The sequence below is a fragment of the Humulus lupulus genome, chromosome 1 (genome assembly GCF_963169125.1).
Source record: "Humulus lupulus chromosome 1, drHumLupu1.1, whole genome shotgun sequence".
Lineage (NCBI taxonomy): Eukaryota > Viridiplantae > Streptophyta > Magnoliopsida > Rosales > Cannabaceae > Humulus > Humulus lupulus.
In genome coordinates this window covers 21070095-21094090 of record NC_084793.1, presented here as the reverse complement: position 1 = coordinate 21094090, position 23996 = coordinate 21070095, and the positions used below count along the sequence as shown (strand labels likewise).

At 33.8% G+C, this 23996-nt stretch overlaps 2 protein-coding genes across 3 annotated transcripts; both read left to right on the top strand.

Annotated features, from left to right (window-relative positions):
* Positions 1 to 258: 258 nt before the first annotated feature.
* Positions 259 to 2156, top strand: LOC133788695 (proline-rich protein 4-like). The gene is made up of 2 exons (XM_062226265.1): positions 259 to 616; positions 971 to 2156. The coding sequence occupies exons 1-2, from the start codon at positions 445 to 447 to the stop codon at positions 1759 to 1761; spliced, it is 963 nt and encodes a 320-aa protein (XP_062082249.1). The 5' UTR covers positions 259 to 444; the 3' UTR covers positions 1762 to 2156.
* Positions 2157 to 6325: 4169 nt separating this feature from the next.
* On the top strand, positions 6326 to 22586 carry LOC133788686 (uncharacterized). Of its 2 annotated transcripts, XM_062226244.1 has the most exons (32): positions 6326 to 6522; positions 6612 to 6785; positions 7416 to 7511; positions 7712 to 7781; positions 7958 to 8091; positions 9450 to 9590; positions 9671 to 9828; positions 10033 to 10201; positions 10277 to 10375; positions 10526 to 10603; positions 10685 to 10744; positions 10883 to 11040; positions 11435 to 11636; positions 12161 to 12280; positions 12599 to 12684; positions 12767 to 12871; positions 13306 to 13404; positions 13933 to 14021; positions 14134 to 14282; positions 14586 to 14729; positions 14856 to 14963; positions 15508 to 15618; positions 16703 to 16807; positions 16918 to 17028; positions 17158 to 17336; positions 17450 to 17915; positions 18383 to 18490; positions 18691 to 18749; positions 19242 to 19626; positions 20334 to 21851; positions 21988 to 22195; positions 22278 to 22586. In XM_062226244.1, the coding sequence occupies exons 1-32, from the start codon at positions 6415 to 6417 to the stop codon at positions 22376 to 22378; spliced, it is 5898 nt and encodes a 1965-aa protein (XP_062082228.1). In that variant the 5' UTR covers positions 6326 to 6414; the 3' UTR covers positions 22379 to 22586. The 2 variants fall into 2 exon arrangements, with proteins under 2 accessions (XP_062082228.1, XP_062082237.1); XM_062226253.1 differs by lacking the exons at positions 10526 to 10603; positions 10685 to 10744.
* Positions 22587 to 23996: the final 1410 nt, after the last annotated feature.

The window sequence follows — 23996 nt, the reverse complement described above, 5'->3', positions numbered from 1 at the left end:
TAAAAAAATAATCATAATATAAGTACACCCAATTGCTAGTTTTTTTGAGCAACCAGAACTTGGTTTTCTTGTTAAAAGTAAGGTACATAATTAATGGGTTCTGGTTAGTAGGTTTAAGAGAGAGATAAAAGAGCTGTGTAGTCGGGAGCTCATTCAATGCAAAATAATGTCATTTAGTGAGTGATAGCCGGTGATCACGTTGCTGTCATTGTCCAAAATAAGGTCTCTTAAGGGGTCCCCTAACCTCATCATGTGAAGAGCTTAAGTCAGAGTCGGTGTATCAGGCTGAGACCTCTCAAATCAGAATATATCACCACTATATAACAAAGGCTTCAAGGACTCTATTCTCTCGTGCCTTAATCTTAATAGTTACTAACAACAAGGAGTGAGTTTTCTCTCTCTCTCTCTCACTCTCTATTGGTATTATATTCTTTACAATTCCCAATGCGGATTTTTCCTTGTTGCCGAGGAGGAGCACTTTTGTGCTTTTGGCTGGCTTTGGCTTTGGTAGTTAGCTTTTGCTATGGTGATGATGACAAGACAGTTGAGGTAGTTGGGAATGGAGAATGTGCCGACTGTGCTCAGCATAGTTTCGACACCAAACTTGCCTATTCAGGTATACAATGTAACACATTAAAGTCCAATTGTGGTTGTTGTATGTTCATTGTTTTGAGTATTATGTCAAGATCAATCAAGATCAACTTCAATCTTACTTTGTTTAAGTACTATATTTTATGAAAGCTTCTCGGATCAGATGATTTTTTCTTTTCGGCCACTTAACCAAAAAGTGATTACACATCATTTTTTTGGGCAGATGGGGTTTAATAATAGGAAGCTATACTAATATTTCAAGCAAGTCAATACAAGAAAACGTGAATTTTATTGTTTGCCATGCATGCATAGCAAAGATGTGCCAAATGAGGAATAATAATGATCTTGTTAATTTTTCTCATTGTTTTGTCACTTTCAGGTCTTCGAGTGACAATAGACTGTAAAACACCAGGTCGGCAATTCAAAACAAGAGGATCGGGAGAGTTAGACGAAGAAGGAAAGTTCAAAGTGTCACTCCCAAATGAGATCTTAAACAAGGAAGGAAAACTTAATGAAGAATGCTATGCACAACTGCATAGCTCATCAGATGGACCATGTCCTGCCCATGATGGCTTAGAGTCCTCTAAAATACTCTCCCAAACCATCAAAGCCACCACCAATGATAATAATAATGATCATGACAAACACACCTTTGGACTCGCTAAAGGAAAACTCAAGTTCTCACCAATCACATGCGCTTCAGCATTTTTTTGGCACCATTTCCACAAAAAACACCCACTTTGCCCTCCTAAAACCTCTGATAAACCCCCCCAAAAGCCACCACTACCCACACCAGCTCCAAAGAAAGAACTCCCTTCTCCTGTCCCAAAAAAGAAGCCAGACCCACCAAAAGAGAAAGGTCCAAAGAAAGAGCCTTGTCCTCCAAAAGCCAATAAACCTCCTAAGAAAGAGGTCCCCAAGAAGGAGCCTTGTCCTCCCAAGCCAGAAATAAAGCCTCTTCCAGCCCCAACTGTTCCTGTCTATAATAAGCCTCCGGTACCAGTTTACAAGCCGAAACACCCTTTTTTCAAGCACCCTTTTTACAAGCACCCTTTCTTTAAGCATCTCCCACCTTTCCCTAAGTTCCCTTATCACCCTCTTTTCCCTAAGATCCCTCCTTTCTTTGACCATCCCATGTTTGGAAAAACACCCTCCACCCAAAATCCTTAGTAAGCTCTCTATAGCTTGGGATAGTGATGTGTCGTTTTACTTGTAAGTGGGGATGAAGATATGTCGTTTTTGGTGGAGTATGTTCTTGTTGTTGTCCTGATTAATAAAGATTGCCAAGCTCCATAGATTTTTACTTTTTTTTTTTAATTTTTTAAAAGTGACTTAATGAGAGACATGTAGAGAGATGGGATGAAGTTTTATTGAATGATTGTGTTGATTTTTATTTTCTTAATTTAGTTGGTTGATTTGTGTGGAGATTGTTCTATAATTAACTATTATGTTCATGGGGATCTTTTTGGTTGAGTGTATGTGTTTTCGAAGCATTGGTTGAGTGCATGTTAATATTGTTATTAAAGGTCAAGTGCTTGTGAATCTGGAATCAGTTAATATTGTTACTTTGTTCCTCCAAGTAATATCTATGACTCATATTATTAAATTGATCGTTTCAACATTTTCTCAAATAAGTTGTACTTTAACGGAAATATATATTCAGAATTTTGTTATATTTGTAAATTGTTCATATTTTTTAGCAGATTTTATGGTTCAATTTAATTGCCATTGATTGCAGAATAATAGCTCACATAAACAAGTAATATATTCGATTTTCCATACACTACTGAAAAGTAAGTTCCCATAGTTTTTCTACATGTGGTTGGGACTGGTGTGCAATCATTCACGAAAATGAACTATTATAATGAACAAATTCACTATTGTTTTGGATTTCTCTATTGCTTTGTATTCTTCTTCTTTTTTCCAAGAGGTCAGTAAAATGTTAGTTATTTTGTTTATTTTATTTTTTCCTTACATTTTTAAACGACATTTTAATTATATTTGTCGACATAAAATTTACTGTCGTTTTTTATTTAACACTATATATATTTTTAAATTCTATTTTATTTAACTACATTGTTTACCTTACAACAAATATCTTTTTTAATAAAGATATTTGTGACATAGGTACACTGATAACTCTACAAATTAGAGTTATTTTACCATATTTTATATGCTAATTGTTGCTTAGCTCTTGAGTTTTTTAATTAACTTATTAAGTTTTTATGTAATTTTTAATTTATTAGTCTTATTGTAGTTTTCTAGATTTTTATATATTTTTATAGACATTTTATTATAATATGTTGTAGTTTAATTATTTGAAATTTGTGTTGTTAGATTATAAGTAAAAAAAAATTGTGATTTTATTGAACTTAATTGCCAAAGTAAATTAAATTTCAATTAGTATTTTCATGGAATTAATATGAGTTCTTTTATAATTGAAAATATTTGATTCTAATTTAATATTTACTTATTGTGTAGGATGTACTTTGTAATTTTTTTCTTGAAAAAGAAGAGAAATGGAAATAAAAGTGGCATTTGTGAAGAGGAAATAACAAATTTTGGCACAAGGCCACTTTCTTTCAGCAAGGCCCAAGTCAGCCACCAACTCAGGCCCACGTTCAGCTCCATTCAGCCCAGCCTGCTGAAGACTTCCCAGCCAACTCAAGCTTCTCCCAACGCCTGCACCAACCTGCCGAGACACCAACAAGTCACCAGCTGCCGCCACTTGTCCAAGCAGCCATCAGCCTCCACAGCCAGCCTTGCCCAGCCGCCTGCCTTCACCAAAACCCCCTTGAGCCCATCAAAGTGCTCATTTGTCCCCTATGACAAAAATGCTAACTTTTTACCATTTTTTCTACACATTTTTACCACAACATCATCATTACACCATATAATTTACCTCTACATACCATATTTATTTTATTTAATTAATCTAATCAATTTAATTAATTTAAATTGATTATTTTAATAATCTCACTTTGGCTATAAATATGGACTTTCAAGACCATTTTAGGGTGCTGAATGTTTTGGTTACCATCTTTTTCTCTCATTTTCTCTCTACCATTCTCTCTTCCATTTTGGTTTTTCAAGAGCATTTTGCAAGTATGTATGTCTTTTATTTTGTAATTTCTCCTCTAGTTATGTGCTTCTAATCTTTTTCATAAGATTATTAAGATCATGATGAAGCAACTTGTAACTAGGTAATATTTATGTTGTATGCTGATTTCCCTTGTAATGCAACAAAGTTTATGGATTTTTCTTTTTCATATATTTCTTTCATCTTAAATATCTTGTATTTTAGATTGTTATAACATATTTACACTTTGTTCTTCATTAGTGCATAAACATAATATTCTTTGTGTAAGGTGTGTCATTAAATTGTACACATCCATGCTTAGAACAAAAATATTATGTTTTGCCTTATAAATAATGTTCATTGATTTATTTGTTATTTCATTATATTGATTTACACTAAATGCTTTGAAATTATAATTTTGAAAAGTGAAGAAAAATCCTATCTTTTTATAAGAAATTTGTGTTTAAAATTATAAATCTTTTTGGAAAATGATAGTTTAAATTATTTTAATTATCACTAAAACTTGGGAATCAATATACTAATAAATATTATTAAACTTACATTTTGTGGATTCTAGTATCTTAATGATCTTTTCTTTTAACACTTATTGTCAAATCATTATTGGTTTATTTTCATTCTCTTAAATAGCTTTATTTTTCAATCTTTTATTTTATGTTCATAATATTAAAACTCATCAATCTTTGGAACTAGGTTAGAATTTATTACTTTTGATTTAAAATAGTTTTCTTTTTTATTTTAGACAACTCCTTTGGGTTCGACCTCGTGCTTACACGAAAACTATTCTATAAATACGATTCGTGCGCTTGCGAGTATAAATATTTAAACATACCCGTTTTGGGTCCATCATACACAATGTTTGAGGTTTGTATCATAGGTACATAATATTTGTGACATAGGTACACAATGTTTGAAGTTTGTAACCGGCATAAATCCAATCTTTTTTAGTAGTAAAAATACCCAAAGCTCTAAAAGTGTAATTCTATCTAGTTCCGTGTGCTAGTCTCCGTTAGGACTGATTGGACCAACACATATCACTTCGTCATTGATCCAGTTAAAATATATTATAAAAATTTAATTTTAATTAATTTAAAATATAAAATTTTGATGAAATCTAATTTTTTTAAATAAAACAAATTAAGTGTTATTCCCTTCTTCTTCCCACACTTTCTCACTAACCAAACACAATTTTTTTTTCTTTTCTCAAAATCAAAATCCCACCCAAATAATAATCAAACATTACAACAAACAATCTAGCACACTAACTCATATCCATTCAAAATCTAGCACTACAAAGAAAAAGAAAATCAGAACATTCATGCCCAAATCTCAACATGCAAAAAAAAAAAAAACCATTTTTTCTTGTGTTTGTTTGCCTAGAAACAAGAAGAAGAAAAATAGAAACATCAAACCAATAAGAAGATGCCTTGCCTAGCCTAGCGAAGAACACACCAACTTGTTGAAGCCTTGGCATATAACCACCATCTCCGCCTCGGTCCTCGGTCCTCCACCATCCCGAAGTCTTGCCTAGCCCAGCGAAGAACACCAGCAACCCGGGCAAAACCCCCACCTCTATCGATCTCGAAGCCTTTGCCTTGCCCAGATGTATGCCAAGGAAAGAGGACCTCCGTCGATCCCGAAGCCTCTGCCTTGCTCAATTCTAACTGTCTCCAGCCATCGCTGGAGCTCCATGCCGACCTGCAAATAGAAGAATTCGTTGAGGAGGAAGAAGAAGAAGATAGTGAGGAAGAAGAAGTCGTTTAGGGAGTGTTTGGGATGGGGTAAAGTAAATGTGGGAATGAGAATATAAAACTATTTTTATGTTTGGTTCAAATTTTAAGGGGTAAAATGATTAATTTGTGTAGGTCCCACATCTATTTTAAAGGTAAAGTGAAATTATTTGTACACAAGAGTTTAATATTACCTCCATCCTAAGCTTATCTACACCTTCCAAGGTAACTCAACTGCTCAAAACAAACACCCTTATGGATTTGGATTTTAATTTTAGTTTTGGTTTTTATTTTGTTTTTAATCAAATAACTAAAATCAGTTTTCTCAAAAAAAAAAAAAAATGAAAATCAATTTTATTTTTGTTAATTAATTTTCTATTTTAAAATTATTTATTAAAATAATTACGAGATTGACCAATAAAAAAATAGCATATGTTAGTCATGATCTTAATAGATCTAACTGATGGAACTAGACGGAATTATACTTTTAGAGACTTTAGGTACTTTTCTTATAAAAAAATAAGTCTATGCGGATTATAAACTTTAAACATTATTTACTTATGCCGTAAATATCTCTTTAATAAATAAATATTGACAAATGAGAGAAATGATAAAGTTCTTAAATAACGACAACTTTGGGAACAAATAAACCAACGACAACTTCCCTAAGAAACGACGATTTTTCTTAAAACGGCAACATTTATTTAAAGCGACAATTTATAAAAAAAACGACAACAGCTCTAAAAATGACAATTTCATCAAACCGACGACATTTCCAATTAACGAAAATTTTATCAACACGACATGGTTAGAGAAAAACGACAAGATATCTAAAAATGTTCGTTTTTTTTTCTTCTTCTTAAGTAGCGTAGTACTACTAGTAGTACTAGAGGCGCGGAAGCGCGAAACCCATTGAAATAAAAAAACCCTTGTCCAAGTGAGCAGAGCTGAGACTAGAGAGGGTTTTACCTTTCCAAAGCTTTTCAAAATCCATCCATGGCGAACCCTAAGTCCGTCGACCCCTCTCTTTGGTGGGACCCCTTCTCTCTCCTCCTCACCGACATTGAGCACGCCTCTCTCTCCTCCGACCTTCCACCCTCTCTGGTAACTCTCTTCTTTCTTTATCTTTCTTCTTTTCCATCTCTTTTGAGTTCATTCTGTGGTCAACTTGGTTGGTTGGTGCTTTCGTTTAGATGAAGAAGTTGAAGGACAATCACTCTTGGTTTGTCGACACCGTTTCTTGCTTCAAACCTCCAAATGATAAGTCCAGGGAGGCTTTGAATTCTCAGCAACTGAAAATTGGGTCTCACCAGTTGAAAATTCAGCCTGAATTGAAAGATAAGGCTTTGCAAATTAGTCCCTTGTTGGTAAGTACTACCTTGCATTTTTAATCGCTTCTTCTAGTTGTCTTTGTTGTTGCCACTTGCCAACACTGTTTGTTGACGCCACTTGAACCGAGACCAAGAGTGATTATCAAGGCAAATTGTAGCTTATATGAATTATGGAACTGGGTGTTAGCAATGTATTATGTGTTGCTAATAGATTTTTTAATACAGTCTCGTCTGTGACTGGTAGCAGAACGGGAAATAAGAGTGAATTACTTGGAGAGGAGAGAAAGTTAAAATCATTTTCTTTGTTTGATAGGAGGGAGAAATGGAAGGTTGTAAGATATTTTATTTGTGTGATCATTCTAAATTTGAGGGATTGAAAATTGGTTAAAATTGAAGATTTGAAATTTATTGCCCAATCGCTTCCCTTGTAAATCTTTCCATAACAACCACCCTACCCAAATCCATCCAATAACCCCCATCCCATCCCTTTCCTTTCCTTTCCTTTCTTCCACTTCTTCCTCCCGCCTAGCACACTCTAAATAAGTGTATTTCTGGGTTTATGTTGACTCTCCTAAAATATAAGTTTTGAATTATACAAAGAAGTTGTTATTAAGATCATATTCTTTATTTTGTACCATCTGATTAATTAGATCTTGCTTGTTACAGTGTTTAGATGAGGTTCAGTCATATATCCTCGTTGAAAGATCTTTGGAGAAGTACAATGTTGTTCTTGACTCTATAGTTCAAGACTTTCCTCACGTGGTTAGTTGCTTATTGTTGTTATTATTGTTATTATTATTATTATTATCTTTTTCTTTCCATGTTATCAAATTCATTTTCAAATTCTATCTAGAGGAATGGGGTTTCAACACTTATCTTCAAAGGAAGCTTTTCTCTGTGAATGTTAGATTTTTCCTCCATGCTCTTGAAATTGTATTACTTTTCTGTCTATTTTGTTTTAGGTATTGCTTCAATACTACATTGAACGACAGTGCCTGCTGAAATGTACGAGGAGGATTCTCATGCATGCTTGTAAGTTTATTATGAATGATGAGTGATTTACTTATTTAGTTCTCAGTTGTTATCCTTAGAGACTTAATTTCCTTTATTGGGCGTCCTCAGCTAGTGCTAGATATCTACAGCTGAACTTTAAATCCCACTTTCTAAAACTCATTATTTTTCTTTTTATACTGCTACTATTGATGCAGTATCTCTAGGAAATGGCTCTCCGAAAGATGCCGATATATGGAAGGAGGCACTAAACCTCATTTCTGATGGTTTAGAAGGAAAACTATTGTCTGTTCTCCAAGAGCTTCTATCTTCTAGTCACCCTGACCAAATGGTATATTTACTAATAACTATGAAAAGATGTATTTCCTACATTCCTTATATTGTTTTGCAATATGATGATTAAAATGATACATAATGAAGCCTTGTAACATAAGCTTTAGGTGTTACTTTTTCAAACTTATATCTGTGTTTTGTGGATGCACCTTATTCCTGACTGTTGAAGAACTTTTCTTTGTAGCATTAGTGTCGGTTGTTTTGAAAATGATACTATGTTATTTATATTCTCAAATGTCCTTGGTAAACTTAGGCCAGTGAAACTTTAGTAAAGTTCTGTCATAATTTATTAGATGTACTTTAGTTCTACCTTCCAGGATGCCATTTCTTGCAACATTTTGCTTATTTATTTATTTTCATAAAAAAAATGTTCCTCGTCTAACACTACAATATGTTGTTTTCATAAGTAGTAATTTTAGAGAGAGCATTTGCTAATACGAAGTAATTTCATTTAAATAAAAGAAGTGTAGGTGGTAATGATGTTTTCCTCAATTGCTTTGGTTGATGGCCAGTGTATTATGTCTCATTAGGATCCAATTTAAATCCAGGTTCTAAAATCTTGGATGAAAGGAAAAAATATTGAGAAATTGTGTATCTATTGCTTATGAGTGGTACTATGAAGGTATAAAAAATCTATATTGAGATCTGATGCGATTTCCTTCACAAATCGAAACATAGTTTTTGAATCATATTGAGGGGTAAGTTTCAAATACCATTAAAAACCAAAAAATTAATAATCTATGATGCATAAGATTTAAAACATAACCATACTTTACAAAAGTAACATAATCAGAAAGCAAAAAGCTTAAAATTTAGTAGCCTAGGATAAAACTAGACATAATATCAAAGTTTACAATTCTGTGTTTTGTTTTTATTTTAATGTCTTACTAGTTGTTTTTAGTTGTCTTAATTTTTACTGTTTCGTGCTTAGCATGGCCCACACAAATATAGAAAAACATTACCATTTTTTAAAGCCCAAGGTAAGTGATAAAACAGCAAAAAAGGTTCCTCCATTTAAAACTAAGCATTAGTGGGTTTCGAAACCCAACAAGTTTTATAACCTTTCTTCACTCCTCAAAACAAAATAGGTTTCAAAACAGAGGTTATGAAAGTTTTTTAAACCAACTATGGTAGAAGGCTACACTTTTGTGAGATTTGAAGAAATAATGAGATTTATATTTAGATTACTGAAGTGATAGTTCATTATCCTGTTCCAGATTGACTTTCATTTCAAATGGTGCCACTGGTTGTCGCAGCCAGGGGTCTGAAACATATATAATTACCTGCTAATACCATTTTTTTTTGTTATCTTAGTTATGGTGTTTGACAGTTAGTTTCCTGTGGAAATTTTCATAGGATGTTGACCTCTTTACCTTGTGGGCTGAGGAGACACTGATTGAAGACTATTTGGTTTTGGACATTCTTTTCCTTGCTTATTACGAGTCATTTTGTATTTGCAATGGTGAGAGGTGGAAAACATTGTGCTTGCTTTTCAAGGTACTTTGTTATCCTTCTTTTGGAAGTGCTTCCTAAATTTTTTCTATTCTTAATCCTTGCTCCAAACTTTCTTATTCCAGGGAATTTTGTCAGGGTCATATAACTTGAGAAAGCTGGAAGTTTCAACTGAAGCAATACGGTCTTCTTATCAAGCAAAAATCCAACTGTTACTTGTCCTAATAGAAACCCTGGACTTAGAAAATCTTTTACAGATGGTCCATGATGAAACGCCTTTCAGGTGTTGTGCTGATCATTAGTTTCACTTTCAATGTTTTGTGATAGTACAGTTTTATCTGGATTTAACTTGTAGAAATAAAGTAGAAATTTAACTTTCAATTTAATGGACACTTCTATGACTATATGAAGTGATAAAAGTAACACTGAATATCTTTTCTTTTTACCTTTTCTTTCGTTAATGTAAAGCACTTGCACTATTCTTCAGGCAGGTTTCTTCTCATTTTTCCTTAATTGATGTCCAAGAGATGGATGCAATAGTGTCAAGTTTTAATGCTTTTGAAACTAAGGAAGCAGGCCCACTAATTCTAACATGGGCAGTGTTTCTTTGCCTGATTTCATCACTTCCGGGAAAAGAAGAGAACAATGTTCTAATGGTATGCATTTCAGTTTGGCTTTTTCTTTTCCCCCCTGCACTATACTTCAGTATTTAATTAACGCCGTATATGCAGGAGATTGATCATATTAGCTATGTTCGTCAAGCTTTTGAAGCTGCATCTTTGAGATTTTTTCTTGAGATCCTCGAGAGTGACTTATTAAATGAGTCAGATGTAAGTTATTTTATTGTATCTAGGTTCCTATGTAACAAGTTGAACGATGTTAGTTACCTAATATGCGAATTCTTTTTTTTTTCCCTCACTTTATTAGTTTAATATTAGTTTCAAGTCCGTGATCTTTTTTCAATTTGTTTGTTTCCTTAGGGTCCTGTTGCTGGTTATCGAAGTGTATTGAGAACTTTTATTTCTGCATTTATTGCATCTTATGAGATCAATATTCAGGTAATTAGATTAAGTATCTTGAATGACCTCAAGTTGTTTATTTTATTTATATTAATATTTTCTGTTCTGTCTATGTTGCAGCTGGAAGACAGTACCCTTAATTTGATATTGGATATTCTTTGCAAAGTTTATCGGGGAGAGGTTTGGCTGCATAATGATTGTCTTTCAGGGTCATTTATTGATTATTTTGTTGATTTTTCATTGGTGGTTCTATTAAAGTTGACATTTTTCTTTTCCTTCGTAGTTTTTTGATTGGATTTATTGCTTTAAATTTTTCAGGAATCACTTTGCAGTCAGTTTTGGGACAGAGAAAGTTTTGTTGATGGTCCTATTCGGTGTCTTCTTTGTAGCCTGGAAGGTGAATTTCCCTTCAGGACTGTGGAACTTATTCGCCTCTTATCATCCCTATCTGAAGGAACTTGGCCAGCAGAATGTGTGTAAGTTTCTTTATTAGCTTTTTCTAGCGATCTCTTTGGTTTTGATTTCATAATATTTCTATTTCATATCCAACTGATGTTAACATTTTTCTTTTACTTTGTATTTTATTTTAACAAGTAATACAAAATTTCGTTTCTTTAAAAAAAATATAAAAAAATTAATGCAATATTATACAGTATGTTAAAGATTTTTTAATTGTATAAATTAACTCGTGTTTTTCAAGCGTTTGTTTGAAGATCGGATCGTCAATTGGTTTTCCTGTCGTAATGTTTTTTGATACATTTGAAATAACATTTATAGTTCTTGTTCCTTTACATAATTCTCATAAAGATGTTGTCTTCTTATTCAATTATTATGTAATCCTTGCAAATATTGTGTCCTTCATGTGAACAGGTATAACTTTCTTGATAAGTCAGTGGGCATTTCATCCTTGTTTGAGATTACTGATGATTCCTTGGTGGATGCCACATCCCAAATTGTTGAAACACGTGTCCCCTTGCATGTCCCTGGTATTGAAGGTCTGCTGATCCCTAGTAGCACTCACGGACATATTATGAAATTAATTGGTTCAAATACTGCTCTTGTACGATGGGAGGTAAATGGTTCGATTGCATTCTTTGCATTGTTTTTATATCTCTTCCTTCTAGCATTGTAAGCTGATTTTTATAATGAGAAGATAGGTTGTTTTGTGTTTTCTACTGAATGTGTATTGAATTTGGTATGGTAGAATGTATTAAATTTGGTACGGCAGAAATCTTTTCCTTCCCTTGTTTGTGTTCATATCGTATACATTTCTAATAAGAGTTGCATTCTGACTTTGGAAGTTGGTAGGTCGTGGTTGATGCAGATCTACTCAAAACCCTTTTCAAAAGGAAATTGAATCAATATTCAATAAATGGACTAATTATGGTGTTGTTGGTGGATTTATTGTGTCTTGTTCTTCTGTAGGGTACACCCCAGGATAAGATTTAGCTTAGATAATTTTGAGTGCCATGGCTCTTGATGTTAGCAAACTACTTTTTAGGGATCAGGAACTTCCACACATTCTAACCTAATGAATATTTATCCTGAACTTGTAATGCTACTCATTTTGTGCTAATGGATGCATCTTTGGTCTAGTATACACATTCTGGGGTGCTTGTGCTACTGCTGCGTCTAGCCCAGGGGCTTTATATGGATGGCAGCGAGGAAGTTCTACTTACTCTTGATCTTCTTAATCAGATGATATCTTTTAATGAGGTAATAAAATCCAGTCTTTCTTACTTTATTTGTGCCCTCCTAGATAGATGTTAAAACTAGTGACATGTGACTATTTTACTGCTTGGCTATTCATGCATTTTTCTGTTGAAATATGTTTTACTGTACATTGGCTTTAAGGTCTGTTAACTATTTTTTGCACTTTGGAATTGGCACAAATGGGAATCTTCAATTTGTTGTGTTTTGATTATTTAAAAATTTGCCAAGAGTTTCTTTTCTTGATAGGCTTGTTTGATTTTTCTATAAATTTTTTGGTTTACCTTGTTCTTTCTATTGATTTTTTTTTTCTTTATGCTCTAGGCTGTGTGTTTTGCTTTAATGGGCATTGGCAGCTCATTTCATGCTCAAGAAACTGCTGTGAGTGGGCAATTGGAGAGTCGAGTGTGGTAAATACTGTTCTTTTCCTGTGTACTGTGTTATGTTTGTTTCTTGCTATGTTAATGCTCTTGTCTCTTATCTTTTGCCCAGGGTTGTTGAGATCATCTGCACTTTGGTCAGAAAATTATCTCCTAATCCTAATAGTGCTGCTATAATGGCCATGGGTGTTAACATCTTGGCAAAGATGTTGAAATGGTAAGCTAATCCATATTGCATTTTTTTTTCTACTTTTGGGTATAAACTTATATATGGCTCTTTCATGCATGAAGTTTGGGGTGAATTTTAGTCAGTCATTTTAAAATCAACGCCATAAGTTTGCTGTTTTACCTATGAAGCTGTATGGAAAATTAAAACATAATGTTCTCTGTGGAAGGCTAGTAGTTAAGGTCACCAAGAGCATCATAGTTATGTCATTTGCTTTTGACTAAATCCACCAGCACGTTTCTTATGAGAAGATTTACTGATGCAATTGTTTCATTAAGGCATTTAAGTGCTTGAATGCTACAAACCCCAGAACTTCACGGTGTTAAAATGTTTTGTAGGCCTCTTGGCATATACTTAAATTGTTTGCTTGCCCGAAACCTTGCTTCTGATTATGATGACTTTTACATTGTTTTTTTTTTGGTCAGTTGCCCTTCATACGTTTCTGCAGCAGCTGTTAAGGCAAATTTATTTGATGTGGCTTTAAATACAAATATTCTTGATACTGGCTCTAATGGTTCCTTGAGGTAAGGCCTTTAGTTTGATGGTTTTGATTTTGTATTCTTCTCTGAACTGGATGCGTGTGCCATCAATTTGTATGCTGACTTGAAAAGTAAAATAAAAAATTGTATAATTGTGTAATGACCTCTATCATTATGCTTTTTTTTTTCTTTTTCAACTGTCCTTTGTTTATTGATATTTATTTTATTCTTCACTTTATGCCATCTGAAATTTGTACTTATTTTGTTAATTTTACTTGAGGTAGTTCAACTTTAAAGTTATTTAATGTTATTTGTTTAGTGCACTACCCTGCAAGGGCCCTATTGCTTAATTTTAATTTCTTCATTGGTTCTGCATTTCCTTCCCGATTGTGTATTGTTTCTTTTCTATTTTCATAGATTTTTCCATCTGGGCCCAGATTCTCACATTTTTTGCCCCTTGTGAGTGGGTGATGATGCATCTTATGTTCATTGTGTTTTCTTTGTCTTGGCGTATGTGAATTCTATACTGTAAAATGGAGATTGTGGTCTAAGTATATGGCCTTATTTTTTTAGCGGATCATGGTTGCTTTCTGGAAAATTGGCAACAATGCTATTAATTGACTGTGAGCAGAACGAGAATAACTGTTTCTTAACTACAGCAGGTATGTTTAAGAGCATGCAATTAATAATTTCATGTGATCAGCTCAATGGTGCTTTATATTGTATAGACTCCAAAGTAATACATGCTGTGATATGCGATTTAAAATGTTGCAGTGCTGGATTTCACAATGCAGCTGATGGAAACGGGATTTGAGAATGATACTGTTCTTGCATTAATTGTCTTTTCTCTACAGTATGTTCTTGTAAACCATGAATATTGGAAATACAAGGCCAAGCATACTCGCTGGAGAATAACATTGAAGGTACACCTTTAGTTTTACTATGGAATTTGAGTTGGTTCTCTATTTCCATCCCTTGTTCTTTCTTATCTTTCTCCGTCATAGTATAGAAAACATAATGTAGTTAGATTATTTAACTTGCTTAAAAAAAATGTTACATATTGAAGATAATAAATTCATTTTTATTTATCCTTTATAATCTATAGTAGTCTTATTTAATTTGCCAAGTTTAATATAGTTCTACACATCAGAGGTCAATATTTTAAAGACTGGTTGTTCTTGACAGGCCAATCTGATTTTCTTTCTTTTTTTAAAAATCTATTTTAGGTGCTTGAACTGATTAAAAAAGGTATCGCGTTGACATCATATGCTGGAAAGCTGGTTGGGGTCATCTGGGACATGTTACTTTCTGATTCTTCAATCCATAGTGCTCTTTTTCGGATTGTTTGCACGACTTCACAAGCATTGGAGGTCTGAATGCTCTGATTCTGTTTGGTCAGAATTTGCTATTTAATTTTGTTTCTTCACTGATTTGAGCATTTTTCTTCCTATAATCTTTTTCTTCTTTTGTCTTGTTTTTTTCCATTTATCTTGCAGAAACTTCACGTTAGCCGTCTCTTTGATGTCACGGAAATTGAAGGTTTATCACTTGCTATATCATCTGTTTTGGATATTCTATACAATGTGCTTGCCAAATTTCCTAAGGTACATTGTCCATTAAACAGATGGCTACTTTTTTATTCTTGGCCCAAGTTGGAATTAGTAACATAGATGTTAGCAATTCTTGGTGCTATGGTTATTAGATGTAGTTAAATCTGAACATTGTTCTCATAGCAAAAATATTTTATACCCAGAAATCCCATAGACCTGCTTAGTGAGCCCAAGTTCGAAACTGGGGTTCCCCCTAACTTTACAATATTTAGGGTGTGGGAAACTATAACAGTTGCTATGAGAAGTGCTCGTGCGGGGACTTGAACCTCAGGCCTTCTGGAAGCAAACTACATGCTAACTTTGAGAGCTATACTCCTTTTGAGATTGCAAATTATTAACCTTCTTTGCTGCAAAGAAGAGTAATTATATTCTGATCTTTTGACTAACTATTTTTTGGGCCAGAATTCGAAAATTTTGTTTGTTTAAAGCTGCAAAATATACCTTTGTTAATAGAATTCTCTCTTTATGATTTTTGTTGATTCTGTGATTAGTACTTTTTAATTACAAGAGATGATGTTCTGTTATTTAAAATTTTCAGGATACATCTTCCAGCCTCCCCATCTTTCTTCAATCAGTTTTGTCATCTGCAACAAAACCAATATCTGTAGTTGCTGCTGTTGTCTCCTTGGTATCTTATTTTCGCAATCCTGTAAGGATTCTCTCAATGCTTGAACTGGAATCCTTTTTCATATTATGCTGTTTCCTCTTATTTGAAGGGAACTTCTCTGCCTGTTATGCATTCAACAGCAGCACTTAAAGATTCTTCTACTTTGTTGGTGTTCTTTTTCCTTTTTGGTCTTCTGATTTTCTCAGTTTAGACTCACACATTCGTTCATCACCAACATTTTGTGGATTGTGCATGTAAATTGTATATGTGTATATGTATTTATTAATAAATAAGCTAAGATTATTTATTTAAGAGGAAGAAAATAGAACTAGGCTTCCTTCGCCTAGCTACAGGAAGGCAATATATATTGAAGCACACTATCCAGTAATGGTAGATACAAAAAGAAGGGCAGTCCCTAAATTCTTTGGTTGAGGAAACCCAAAGAGACTCGATGAAGTGTTTTCTTCCACAGAAAACATTTATATTGGACCTTGGCATATCTTTAGTGTGTATCTATTTTGTTGGTATCAATCATGGCTTTTAATACGAATGAAACTCATAGTTTCATATCACAAGTAAACTTCATTGATTCAGTAAAAATCTCTAGCAATTTGCTGTTGATGGAGGAAGACTTACAATGTGTGTGTGTGTTGTCTATTTGGGTAAAGATCTTATAGTAGTATATTCTTTTGTCTCCTCTGCTGAGGGTTGCTGATGTTTAGTCACTACACAGAAAGTACACAAAACTGAGGAAAGTAGTTTATTTTTCAGAAGATATTTTGTGATCATAAACCTTGTTTGATATTGACGGGATGGATACGGCATAGTTTTACTTGCATTTGTGTCGTCATGCTTGACTTCAATTGGTGTATCCTCATGCTAAAACGCGAAAGTCTATTTATGTAAAATGGATCTAATTATAGATTGACTATGGCATTAAGTGCAAGGTTTCCATCATTATTAATGGGAAATTGTGCTGAGCACACAGCCTGGGACAAACTTGTCTGTATCCTTTATATGCTTTGGACCCCTTTTATGGTTTAATGGTTGTATGTAGACTGGCTATTCCTATATTGTTGGCAATCTTTACTACATTTTACTAAGGAGTTTTAACTTATCCATGCAGGCCATACAGATTGGCGCCACTAAAGTACTGTCAATGCTGTTGATGACAGCAGATTTCTTGCCACCATATTTTTCTGCAAGCAGCTTTGGTCTAGATGATAAACAGGTTTAGCGTGTTCGAGTTAATGCATTTTCTTTCCTGATCATTAATTTTTTTATTTGAACAACTGACCCATTGTTTCTCATTTAATATGTTTTAATTAATACACCGTCTAGGTTGCTGATTTGAAAGATTCTGTAAGCTTTATTCTACTAGAGCAATCTGAAGAAAATGAAGACTTATTTGTTGCTACTGTCAATCTTTTCACTGCTGCTGCTCGTTATCAGGTGTGCTACTTTTTGACATTTGTATATGTTTTCTGGTGTCAATAAGTGAATCTCTCTTAGGTAATTTTCCGTTGTTTCATTTTGGGATTTCTCATTAACTGTTTATATTGAACTTTGTGTTCTATACAGCCTGCTTTTTTTATTGCTGTATTTGCCACCAAAGAGTTTATGGACATCCAACCAGGTAATGCTGGTGATGGGAAGCTGCCAGCAATTGAGGTTTCCTCTGGGCCAGTAGAGTCTAAAAGTTCCAGCCTTGTAGATGCAGTACTTTGTTATGTTGTAAATTCTGACAGTCATATCAAGAAGTAAGTTCTCCTAGAGACATCCTTAGCCTGGTTTATCCCTCAATTTTTTTTTTTCCGGTTGCTCTTTAAACTAATTTGTTACATATTTTGATCTGTTAATTTCTTTATTCCAGCAAACCCTTTGTGCTGCTTAATGTACTCAACTTTTTAAAGGCATTGTGGCAAAGGGCGGCTCAATATATCAATATATTGGCTAGGTTGAAAAGCTCTGAGAAGTTCTGGAAGCAATTGTCAAAATGCATTTCACTAACTTCTCTGGATTCTTTGCCTGATAGCCTGACTGAGATGGAAGCTCTAAATCTGGCATACAAATATCAGTGTCAATCTTCGATAATGGAAATAATGGCATATGACATGTTTCTGCAAAAGAAATTGTCACAGGTGGAGTCACTAGAAAAACCAGCACCCGAGTCAAAGGGAAGGGTGGAAAATTCAGGAGGCACTGATAAACCAAAAGCTGCAAATCTATATGATCATAGAGATGTTTTATCAACGTGGTGTCAGGGCTCTGTTTTGGTCAATCTGATCAAGTCACTTACTACTTATGAATATGATAACAAATCATTTTATCATGCAGAGGTACGATTTTAATCTCTTTTGCTTTTTAGTTGATGGTATTTTCTAAATATCTACATTGAAGGCCTCTTGCGGTACTAAATGTGATAGAAACTAAAGTTCTTCCCAAACTTGAGAGAACAAAAGAATAAACGAATTGTACTGAAAAGAACCAAATCTTGTACAAAGTCTGTTAATTCGAGAAAACCTAGCAAAAGGAGTAGAAATTCTAAACTTTAAACAGTAACCAAATTCTTCTATATATCCCTTCCAAGTATTCTCTTATACTATTTATAGACTAACAATAACACCTACTAGCCAACCAATAGAACTTAAGTAAATTGACAAGTTAACACACTAATCCTATATAGCTCTATTCAATAACTGATGCCTAACAAAATGTTTGCAGATCATATAGTTTTAGATGGCTTCTTTGATGTGATTACTGATTGTTGGCATTTTAAGTTAATTTATATTGTAAATATATGCAGGTTTCTGCCAGTTTAGTCACGGTGCATTTGATTGAGAAATTAGCTGCTGGTGATACTGGAAGTTTGTCTGTATCAATACTTCAGAAGATGAGCACCATGTCTAAAAAGGTTTGCTGCTTCCCTTTTAAGATTGGTATAGTTAGTTTAGATAAATAGTTCAGGCATGCTGTCCTAAATTAATTGTGAAGTATTAAGCTCTTTGAGGGCTCATTTTAACTAAAATCTTAACTGGAACTTGTTCACTTTCTTTCAGTTTTTCATAAATTTTAGGTAGCATAATATCTCTTTTTTTTTAATTCCATTTGCAGCTTAGAAGTCATCCTGCTTTCTCTGAATTGTTAGCCCAATATTCACAGAGCGGTTATAGGTAATCTGTCCTTGCTCTTTTTGACTCTGTTCAAACTGTGTTTTATAATGAGTCGGTGATAAGTTCAGTGCATTCATTTACTAGGATTCTAATAGTTGCAATTATACAAGTAATTTTGTGAAAACTCCCTTACAAAGGTCTTGGATGTGGTTGGAGCAGTGCCACTTGACCCAAGTTGGGTCAGTTCCATAAGAGAGAATGAGTGGACCCAGATCTACTTTATGTATGGTATGGTATTCATCTGTTTTACCAGAAGACATGTAGTCTTTCTTCTCCCTGCAATTGTTTTAACATGTAATTCATATATTTTATTGCCAGTGAAAGCTGTTTTCATACCTTGTCTTGCTTCTAACCCCTGTATATTTCTCTAAGCATTGTCACAGTCTTGCAATTTGTTGAGTCTAGCTTGCATATACATTTTCGTTATTTTTGTGCATTTGATTTGCTTTTATATATAAGATGCTTATATGCTTAATCATTTCCTTGTATCAGTGAAGGGACGGAACTAAATAATTTGATACTAAGTGATCTTTATTATCATCTAGAAGGAGAGCTTGAAGGTCGTAAAATAAGCACTGGACCATTTAAAGAACTTTCTGAATACCTGGTTGATTCAAAAGTTATGCACAATTACCAACATAAGTATGACAATGACTTTCTTGTAACTTGCAAAGATGTGTACACGTTTGATCCTGAGCGTGTACGGGCTGATTTGGGATCTGATCTTTGGGACTATCTAAAGTGGAAAACATCTAAAGAGATCACAAAAAGAATGCTATCTCAGATGATGGAGGCAAACTCTATGGTGTTGCTTAGAAATTCAAAGCTTGCTGCATTGAAATCCTTAATAACTGTCTTAACTATCTACGAGAAAGATGTGAGTTATCAGACTCTGATTGCCTTCTGTTGCATGTCTAAAGTGAAGTTTAGGGTTTGCAGCTGCTTTTCTTTAGTTGCATTTTGAAAGTTAAAAATTTAGGTTATCTGGTGTGAAAATAATACGTGTAGTCTATTCATAATCTGCCAGAGTTTGTAGTATCCGAGTCTTTTCATATTTCTTTGCATTGGGTTGAGGATTCTACAGTAATTTCTGTACGTTTGTAAACACTACACAGTACTATGTCAGCGTAATTGACTGCGAATATGTATCACTGTTTTGTAATTACTTGTTAGTGCCCAAATAACTCAAGGTCTAGAGTTTAGTACCTGTTTGAGCTCCATATTCTATTACACCTCCCTTTAAATGAGATATGAGATTCGATGGATCTACCCTAGAAATAATAGTATCATTCTAAATGCTTTTGTAACTGAAATCTCCCAAACTTTTAACATGCTGTCTCAGTAATTAAGCACCTGAACCAGAGATGTCTTTAGGGTGAAATTGAGGCCCCTTTAACCTGAAAATGTTAATGTTTGTTTACTGTAATATGTATCTATTCACTGTGTGATAGCAGGATTTTGAATTTTGAAGTATGTTCACCTATTATTGCTTGCTTAGGTCTTATATTGTATACAGTTTTATTATTTGATTCATATTATTTAATTTTTTTAAGCATATACCTTACCTTTTATCTGCTATTGCAGGAGAAAAATGTCACATTGGGAGGGATCTCTAACGAGCTTGTTTTAACATGTATGGATCACATATGCAAGTGCTTTCGTGCCACTGTAGAATCATTAGCTCCATATAGGGGTAGTGGCTCTGAAGACACGTTTCATTTTCTTTCAGCCCAATCAGAACTGCTTCTCCATCTTTTGAGATCTGCACGTAAAAGCCTCAACTTATCTGGTTGCATACATTTGTTGAAAACATCAGGTTCTGGCCTTCGGGTACTGTGTGACTTCAGGCCATCAACCACAGAGGTTAACATAACAATAAAGCTTTTACTTGTGTTGCTTCTCTCGACAGTGGAGTTTTGTTGTCTCAGTTCACGTTTTGGTGGCATGATAGACATGGAATCTGTCGAGGACGTGGCTAATATTTCTAATGTGTGTCTGGGATTACTACCCATTCTTTGCAACTGTACAGTCATTGCTGACCACTGGACCCTCTCCCTGACAACTGTTGACTTGATACTAAGAAATTTCTTGACACCCAACTCTTGGCTCCCCGTTATACAGAGTCACCTCCAGCTGCACTATGTTATTCTGAAGCTTCAAGACAAGGGTTCCTTTTCTACTGTCCCTGTTGTTATGAAGTTCTTTTTGACCCTTGCTCGTGTTAGGGAAGGTGCTGAGTTGCTTGTTAATCATGGTTTTCTCTCATCCCTAAGATTTTTGTTTACAGAGTACATGGATGGTAGACCTTTCTCTGTCTCATCTGACAAGTTGGAAAGGCCTCAACAAATTTGGGGACTTGCCTTGGCTGTCATTACAGCTATGGTTCAGTCCTTAGGAGGCAGTCCTTCATGTAGAGATATTTTAGACAATGTGATACCCTACTTGTTTTCAGAGAAAGGGTATATAATTTCTTATTATCTCAGTGCACCAGACTTTCCTTCTGATGATCATGACAAAAAAAGACCTAGGACTCAAAGAACAGAAATTTCGCTAACAGCTCTCAAGGAAACTGAGCACACTATCATGCTAATGTGTGTGCTTGCAAGACACTGGAATTCTTGGGTTAAGGCCATCAAAGAAATGGATTCCCAGTTGAGAGAACAAAGTATCCATCTTTTAGCCTTCATTAGCAGAGGATCTCAACGTCTAGGAGACTCTTCCAATGTCACTGCCCCACTCTTATGTCCTCCTGTCCTAAAAGAGGAGTTTGATAACTGCAATAAGCCATCATTTATAAACAGCAAAAATGGATGGTTTTCCCTTTCACCTCTTGGTTGTGTCTCAAGACCAAAATTCTCAGCCGTTTCTACAACTTCAACATCTCTCATAATCAGAAGTCAACCTACTGAAAGTGCTAATCATGTTTCTCAAACGTACTTTTCTGATGTTGTTTCCCTACAGATCTATAGAATTTCATTTCTTCTTTTGAAATTTCTATGTCTGCAAGTTGAGGGTGCTGCTAGAAGGGCAGAGGAGGTGGGTTATGTGGATCTTGCCCATTTTCCTGAGCTTCCAATGCCTGATATTTTACATGGCTTACAGGTAACGTGTTCATATCTTAACACATGTATTGTTATAATGCCCCTTTTATAATGATGTTTAAGAATATGTCATTGATTTACTTGAAACCTTAAACTTACACTTGAAAAGTTCTACACCCTTGTTCTACACAATGCAGGATCAAGCAATCAGCATTGTTGCCGAGCTATGCGAAGCCAACAAATTGAACCAGATTAAAAAAGAAATACAGAATGCATGTTGCTTATTACTACAGATAATGGAGATGGCCTTGTACTTGGAACTTTGCGTGCTACAGATATGTGGCATGAGACCTGTGCTAGGACGTGTTGAAGATTTTTCCAAGGAAGTGAAGAAGTTGATAAGAGGTAAATTCTCTTCATTCCAATAGCAAGTTTATTCCTTTTTTAATGGTAACTTTCTCATTTTCCTTGGTTCATTGTTTTGCAGCAACTGAAGGACATGCTTTTCTGAAATCCTCAGTTAAGTCCTTGAAACAGATAATATCATTTGTTTATCCTGGATTGTTACAGTCCGTGGAGCTTATGTGAGAATTGCCTTGTTGTATACTTTAGGCTTAAAAGAACATAGGAATATTTTTTTATGGAATTTTAAATCTTAATATGTGGGAAAAATCACCCCAAAAGAAAAAAAAATCATTGTATAGGAATTTGGGTCCACACAATAATTTATATTTAAAATTAGGGGTACGGTGCAAAATGATAGTGTGTGAAAGTAAATAAATGTCTATGTTTTTAATTTTGTAGTAAAATAGACTAATCATCTCATTAATATCATATATTACCAAATATGTCTTTTAACAAATTACTATTTTATTCTAAATATTTTAATATTATGGTATATGTATATTAGTTTTTATTTTAAAGTTATTTTGATTTTTGTTTGATTTTTATGGGTTGTTGAATAATATACTATACCACAAAATATATTTACTCAGTTGAAAAATAATATACTATCAAAACTTACAAAATTATTATTCAAAAATCTATATATTATGCTAACAAAGTTATATACTACTATTAAAATATATATATCATGATACAAATTATATACTATCATTATGTATATAATAAAATAGAAACTAAATATCACAAAAAAAAAAAAAATTATATACTATACCACAAAAAATATATACATTAATTAGAATATAATATACTAATAATTTATAAAAAATTTAAAAAATCAATATAATTTTAAAATAAAAACTAATTAAACAAAATTAATATACATATATAACTATCTTAAAGTCATACAGTCTTAAATAAATAAATAAATTATAAAAAAATGACAATTTAGATAAAAAATGACAATTTAGATAATCAACAATGTAAAATGATAATTTATCTACAATTTTAAAAATGAGATATTAGCTTCTTGATACCTCTATTTTAAGTCATTTTCTATAATTTCTCTTAAAATTATGATATGATGTAGGTATTTTTCATATTAGCTATTCTTTTTTATGATTCCAAAGGGTATAGAATACATAGGTAGCCTGCTTTGGACAAAAGATAGGTCCAACCAAAGCTGCAATTCTGCAACTATTGTTTGACTGGCCCCTTGTGCCCATTTTTGTGGTCGAAATTCTCTCTCTCTCTCTTCCTTTTTCTTCTAATTTTCTTAAAATTTTCCATTGAAGTGAGGGAGGGACCCGATGGTTGCTTATCTTTAATGGGAGCCGTGGTGTGGCTGGTGGGACTATTAGGCTTGTTCCATTTAACTGCATTGACTGGTCGGTCCATCTTTGTTTGTCTTTCTTCTTTTTTGGGCTTAAATGAGAGCTGTGTGTAGCTCATATTATTAACCCTTTTTCTATTAACCATTGTTTAACGTTGAGTCGTAAAATTTAATTTTAAGTTTTCAACTTCTGTTTGCAAACGGTCAGTAAAAATGCTTTATTATTATTGTCTTTTTTAAAAAAAAAATTGAATTTCATTTATTAATTCTTTTAAATAATTGGTGTAGTAGTTGGTCCTACTTCTTTAGATGCCCTCATGTTTTCTGTGATATTAGAGGTCATAAGTGGATACCAATTAGGGGTACCCTATACTATAAAAAATCAGCGGCATGCTTATTATTATTGTGAAGCCTTTTTCAGTTGTCCCCTCTCTCTCTCTCCCCATTAATTAAATTAAAGGTCTATCAACA

What these genes read in the sequence shown, in the direction of transcription:
- LOC133788686 (XM_062226244.1), top strand. Translation starts at nt 6,415, where the DNA reads ATGGCGAACCCTAAGTCCGTCGACCCCTCTCTTTGGTGGGACCCCTTC. An exon ending in TGAGCACCATGTCTAAAAAG is followed by an intron (nt 18,491 to 18,690) that starts GTTTGCTGCTTC and finishes TTCCATTTGCAG; the next exon opens with CTTAGAAGTCATCCTGCTTT. An exon ending in TAACTATCTACGAGAAAGAT is followed by an intron (nt 19,627 to 20,333) that starts GTGAGTTATCAG and finishes CTGCTATTGCAG; the next exon opens with GAGAAAAATGTCACATTGGG.
- LOC133788695 (XM_062226265.1), top strand. Translation starts at nt 445, where the DNA reads ATGCGGATTTTTCCTTGTTGCCGAGGAGGAGCACTTTTGTGCTTTTGG. An exon ending in CACCAAACTTGCCTATTCAG is followed by an intron (nt 617 to 970) that starts GTATACAATGTA and finishes TGTCACTTTCAG; the next exon opens with GTCTTCGAGTGACAATAGAC.